The sequence below is a fragment of the Electrophorus electricus genome, chromosome 23 (genome assembly GCF_013358815.1).
Source record: "Electrophorus electricus isolate fEleEle1 chromosome 23, fEleEle1.pri, whole genome shotgun sequence".
Taxonomy (NCBI): Eukaryota; Metazoa; Chordata; class Actinopteri; order Gymnotiformes; family Gymnotidae; genus Electrophorus; species Electrophorus electricus.
This window is the reverse complement of record NC_049557.1, coordinates 719423-725422: the sequence shown is the minus strand read 5'-3', so window position 1 is coordinate 725422 and position 6000 is coordinate 719423. Positions and strand designations below refer to the sequence as shown.

Genomic DNA, 6000 nt, shown 5'->3' with positions numbered 1-6000 from the left:
CAAAATATACCAGCTATAAAATGAAACATGTGAAGGTGACAAATTCCATGTATCTTAACGTAAATTAATGTTCTCTATTAAATGTGAGCAAACTACACAAAACATCTTGTTCATGTATTTACTGATTTGCATGTTTTTTTTACCCATTAAACCTGAACTGTATTCATTCTTCATCAATTTATATCAATACAGAGATACGAGGCGTTTACGAATGCTAAATTTGCAAATACAGGATAGAGAGAGCAGCAAACAAAAGAGCCCTCAGGGGCAGAATCAAAGCACTTTTCGAAGTCTCTGCTATTGTATCTGATTCTTTGCCCTGTGATCATCCATACTGATAGAGTAGAGCATCACTGAAGTGAAAAAAGATGAAAGATACCAGGATAAATAATTATTTATTTAAATAGTATTTTTAAAAGGTATTGTGTGTATGAATCACTATATGGATGTGAATAACTACTGTATTGGTTCTTTATTTGCGTATGCTATCATGAGGCCAATTGAATCTTGGGGACAATGTGAACAACAAGCAAACAAAATGATGAAAGCAGTTAATGTTTCAGTGGAAAGTGTATGAAATTGCATAGACTGTTTGGAACAAGTGTGGAACAAATCTAAGTTAATGTGTGCAATTCAATATGAAAAAAATGGTTACATAGCTGTGCTTAATTTTTCTTTTCAGAATCTTGTACTGTAGAATTTATGAATTTGGGAAGAATAAAAAATGAATAAAATACACTACTGCAAGACTTTAGGGAAGCTCATCCCAGATGATTATAACTAGAGTGTAGATTTACTGCTGACAGAAAATAAAATGCTCAGTATGAAAATGCTTGTGCACTGATGAGAAAAACAGCGGATTACCAAACGTGTCTGCAAAGAACTGCAAAGAGTAATTTACTTTTGCTTGAAGCTGGGGGAGGAACAATAAGCTAGCATTTGCTGTGTTGGGTACTTTCTGTCTTCTCTCTCATCAAAATAAGGCCTGTAGTATAAAGCAGAGACAAGCTGAAATCTTCTAGACAGCAGTGGGTGAGACAGTTGATATCCTGGTGCTGTTATAGAACGCACACACTGGCCAAAAGAATCTTAACCTTTAAAAAATATATCTCTTCTTTCTGTGCTGACAATTTTTTTTCTGCCACTGACATATTTCCCTATGGAGAAAGAAACTAAATTGCTGAGAATATTATGTTCCACAGTGAAAATAAAATATCACATTAGGCTTGATTGAACATGATCAAAGCAACTGTCAAAATCTAGATGATATGATGGATGCATGATTTGTAATATTGCTGGAATGCAAAAGACAAAATGGCTGTTTAGGAAATATATAACCACTTCCCATTAACATGCTGATTTACTTTAAGTGCAAACAGAATAGTCATTCTATAAGGTCCATTATTGTCTGCAATGACATAGCTATAGCAATCATTTTGCATAGTATGTATAAGAACAACTGAGTATGTAATAATCCAAATTATGCTTATTTTTTTAAGCAAAAATCATGTCTCACACATAGGTTGTCATGTATATACATCATCAAGACACAAAATAAGAGACCAGTTGACAGTCAAATTTTAAGTTTTATACCTAATTGTATAGACAAAATGAACTTTCTAATTGCTAGCATACAGGGAACACAGTCAAATGATTTAAATGATTTTCACAGTCTTTTTCACAGAAAAGGAGGTGACCAGTGCCTAAAACATTTAATCTATGGACCATGGAAACAAACTAAATTATACAGTAACTTTTTCTTTTGTTTTTCATCACATAAATACTCATATAAAACATTTGGTTGGAAAAACATGTTGAGTGGTTAATGGAGAACTGAATTCTATTGCACACAGTTTTAGCTGACAGATGCATCCAACATATGTTGCAATTATTTAAAATGGTAAAAGAAATCAATGGAAAAAATTCTCCACATTTAAAACAGCAAGCCTAATATTCCAAAAGATATAGTCCATCTCTATTTCTCTTTCATAGACACAAACGCATATGCATGCAATTACACATGCATATGTGCCTGTGCATATCCACACAGAGACAGACACACGCTCAGCAGTTTACAATCTTACCTTGAATAAAGATAAGGCTCCTCTTCTAGATCACAAAATTGTATTTTTGAAGAAGCAAAGACATCCTTTTTTATTTACAGATTATTTACAAGACAAACAAGTCCAAGGGGGCAACGGCTGTACCTCTCCCTCTGTGTGTGTCCCTGTCATTTTATAGTTCTCCCTGGAATGTGTTGTCCAAAATTATATATATATATATATATATATATATATATATATATATATATATATATATATGTGTGTGTGTGTGTGTGTATAATATATATGTTTTATGTATATTAAAATGGGGGGTGTCAAAGCGATTCATAAAGGCACCTTATGAACATGAAATCCCCCCACAGGTGTGGATATTTCAAATTTTGCCAAGTGCTGGAAAATACCCCGCATTATCTTTTGGGGATAAAATGATTGACTACTGTATTCAGTTATCAACAATAAACACAGACAAAACCAGAAACATAAATGTTAAATATTTTATATATATATATATATATATATATATATATATATATATATATATATATATATATATATATATATATATATATAGACACACACACACACACACACACAAATATTAATTATTAATCAAAAAGTATGGAAATTTATATAATCCATTTTCAGACTAACTTTTTCTCATCTTACCTTGAATAATTGAATCTGGGTAGCTCATTTTGTGTAATTCACTCATGACAGGCTTGATGGACCATAAGCCCCACTGGCTGGCAGCCTCATTAGACAGAGCTGAAAGGAACTCTTTTTAGCTCTACTAAACTTTAATTTGTTCTACGATTCCGTCTCTCATTGCTCTGTTTCCCCTTCAATTCAACCTAATGAACACTTCTTATTTAATTACTTTCTCTGTGTAAATGCCAACATTCATTTATCAAAATGCGTACACATGATACAGTTGAGTCAATGCAAGCAATAATGGTTATTAATCATTTTGAGTCCTTTTAGGTTTTGCATTATTATGTCATCAACAATCAGGTGATGAAGTTAAAGAATCTAATGACCATAAATGTTAAATCGCTAAAGGGCTGAGAGAACACCTTATCACATTCCTAAATCACACAAATCATTTGAGTGAATCTCCGTCACCCACACCAAGAAAGCCCCAGTATAATCATTTAGTGAAGTTTTATTGGAATTTTCAGTTTTGCTGGACAACATACTCTGCCCCAAATCCCTTTCCCAATCAGTCCAGTCTGGTTCTTTGGGGATGGAGCATCAATCCTCTGGTGACATTCATGGAGGATAGAGGGTGTCTGCTTGTCTGTCCCTAAGCGGGGTTCACTGAGGCAGGGTAAGGATGTCTGAGAGAGGGGCTGCAGGCTTGGAGGGGAGGAGGCTGGAGTTAGTGGCAGAACCACAAACTCGTACCCCCCGCTCCTCCAGGGCCTGTGACGGAGCATCGAAGCCCATGGTGATGTGCAGAGGCTGGTGGGCTTGGCAGTAGTTTATGATGGGCTGCTCGTACCTATAGAATGACAATGTGCCCATCTGTTGAGGTGCCTGGAAAGGAGGAAAAAAGAGACAGAACGAGTGAGTGAGAAAGAGATTGCCATTGCACTGACACATTGAAATGGAGGATGGTTCTCTGTGTTATGCACCATATTGCACAAAGATGGGAATGCACTGTAAAGGCACTGTCCTACTGTAGTAAATACTTAGCACTAAAACAATGACCATGTTCTCATAAGTCAATAAATACATTTTTGTCATGGTACGGCCCCTCCTCCCAAACATCTCCCCGTGTGTTTGTGTGCGTATGTTTGTCCCTGTGGCCACGCCCTCCCTGTGTTCCACACCTGCTCCTTGTTGTGTGTCATTAGTATGTGTGTATAAATGCCTGTTGTTTATGTGTGACGGTTGTTGGTGTTTGACTCAGTGTTGTCTTCAGTGTTGTTTGTATTAATAAATGTATGTTCCTGTTTTATACGACTCGTCCCCACATCCTGTTTTGCCACCAAGCGTTACAGAAACACCAACCGACGAAGGATGCCTGAAAAGGGGGAGCAAAAGAAGGAAGGGGCAGAAAGGAGGCACATGCCCTTCCACAACCCTCGCAGAGAGACCCTCCATCATCCCGGCCTCACTCCATACTCACACAACAGGGGAGAAGGCCACTGGTGGATTTTGGGGGGGCCCTGGGTATGGTCCAGGGTCGGACTCTACGGAGTCCTACAGACCCCAGCCGGACTACGGGGAGAGGTACGCTGAGGATCAGTACTCTGACATGAAGTTCACTGAGTCCTACAACCCCTTCACGGACTATTGTGAGGGTTATGCAGATTATGGAGGGAACGGGGAGTGCAGCGACGTTAGTCTGCGGTCAGACTTGGGGTTCGACTGTGTGGAGGATCTGTCAATGGAGGTGGAGGAGGTCCTCTTTGGGGATCCTCCCACTGACAGTGACGTTGAGTCTGCAGTCTCCAGGAGCGACGAGCCTCCAGCACCTAAGATACCGCCCAAGGCTCCGTCCAGGAAGTGCCGCTCGGGAGCAAGCAAGCCATCCCTTGTGGCGCACAAGGGGTGAACTCATTTGAGGAAGAAACTCCCTCCACTAGGGCACACAGTCCTGGAACTCATGCGCCTATACCGAAGCCTCATAGAGGCAAGAAGGAAGCGACACCAGTGCCCACCCCAGAGACGACCAAAGTAACTGGTGCACCTCCTGAAAAGTGGCAGGAAAAGTTACCGCCCCCCAAATTGGCTAGTGGCGATCCCCCACAGGTGGTTTGGACTTCAGCCCAGCTAACGACTGGAGGACAGGCCAGGGCGCTTTTCCAGCTTATTTGGACTATTTATTAATTCTCTATGTAGTTTTGTACCTGTCCCTGTCGCTGTGTCTGTTCCCATCACGCTGTCTGTGCCAGTTGCTTTGTTCCACTTTGTGTCAGTGCCTGTGCCTGTCAGTGTGTCTGTTCATGTGTCTGTTGTCATCCTGGTCTCTGTCCTTCCCTCCTCTGTCCTGCTCGCGCTGGTCCGTGTCAGGTCGCTAGGTCCTCCGGCTTCACCATTTGGCATTGTCTTTAGGGCTGTAGCCTGTTGGTGAGGTGCTCTGTCACGGTATGGCCCCTCCTCCCAAAAGTCTCCCCATGTGTGTTTGTGTGTGTGTATGTTCGTCTATGTGGCCATGCCCTAGCTGTGTTCCACACCTTGTTGTGTGTCATTAGTATGCATGTATAAAAGTCTGTTGTTTATGTGTGACAGTTGTCGGTGTTTGACCCAGATAGCCTGCGAGCTACATCTTTAGTGTTGTTTGTATGCATGTTCCTGTTTTACGTGACTCCTCCCTGCATCCTGCTTTGCCTCCTAAATGTTACACTTTTCACCCAAATACATTTAGAACTGATATTAAACCCTACAAGAAAGTGTACGGAAGCAAGAAGCTTGGAAAGTAATTGCCAGTAAATATCCATTAAAACTACCAATTTCTTTCTTCAAACCACTTTAATACTGCTAATGTGGCACATGGAGTCATGGAATGAAAATGTTAATAATGTGAGGTACATGGCATAAGGATTGTATCTAAAGTGATGAGGCAAGAATTTGATAATTGAAATATTTAGATTATATATTTTTTGTATTATTTTATTATATGTAAGCTCCAATTAATCACTGGGTATCTTAAGCAGTGATAACTGTTTAACAATTGTAATGGCCCGAGTGCCGCAGGGCAAGGAGCAGGATGTTCAGACTCCCTCGAGAGTAATAGCCATTTATTGTGAAACACAGAAGACAGGGGCACTCACATACTCATCCACATCCAACAACTGACAACACAGCACACACCAACGTCGGTTTAAATACGCAGACAATATACACACTAAACCATCTGCAGGTGTGCACAGACACCAGAGGCGTGGCTAAAAACAAAAACAAGTACACTGCATTCCACTGAACGTGGCGG

The 6000-nt window shown here is 40.1% G+C and overlaps 1 protein-coding gene across 2 annotated transcripts in view; it reads right to left on the bottom strand.

The window, feature by feature from the left end:
• Positions 1 to 2643: 2643 nt before the first annotated feature.
• The window catches only part of LOC113589306 (leucine-rich repeat transmembrane neuronal protein 4), a 100755-nt gene continuing 97398 nt past the window's right edge, over positions 2644 to 6000 (bottom strand). The window contains exon 3 of one of the 2 annotated variants that reach the window (XM_027028888.2): positions 2644 to 3599. In XM_027028888.2, the coding sequence (XP_026884689.2) occupies positions 3378 to 3599 (222 nt within the window). In that variant the 3' untranslated portion in view covers positions 2644 to 3377. The remainder of the gene's footprint in view (positions 3600 to 6000) is intronic. The other variant, XM_027028890.2, reaches the window with a different exon arrangement.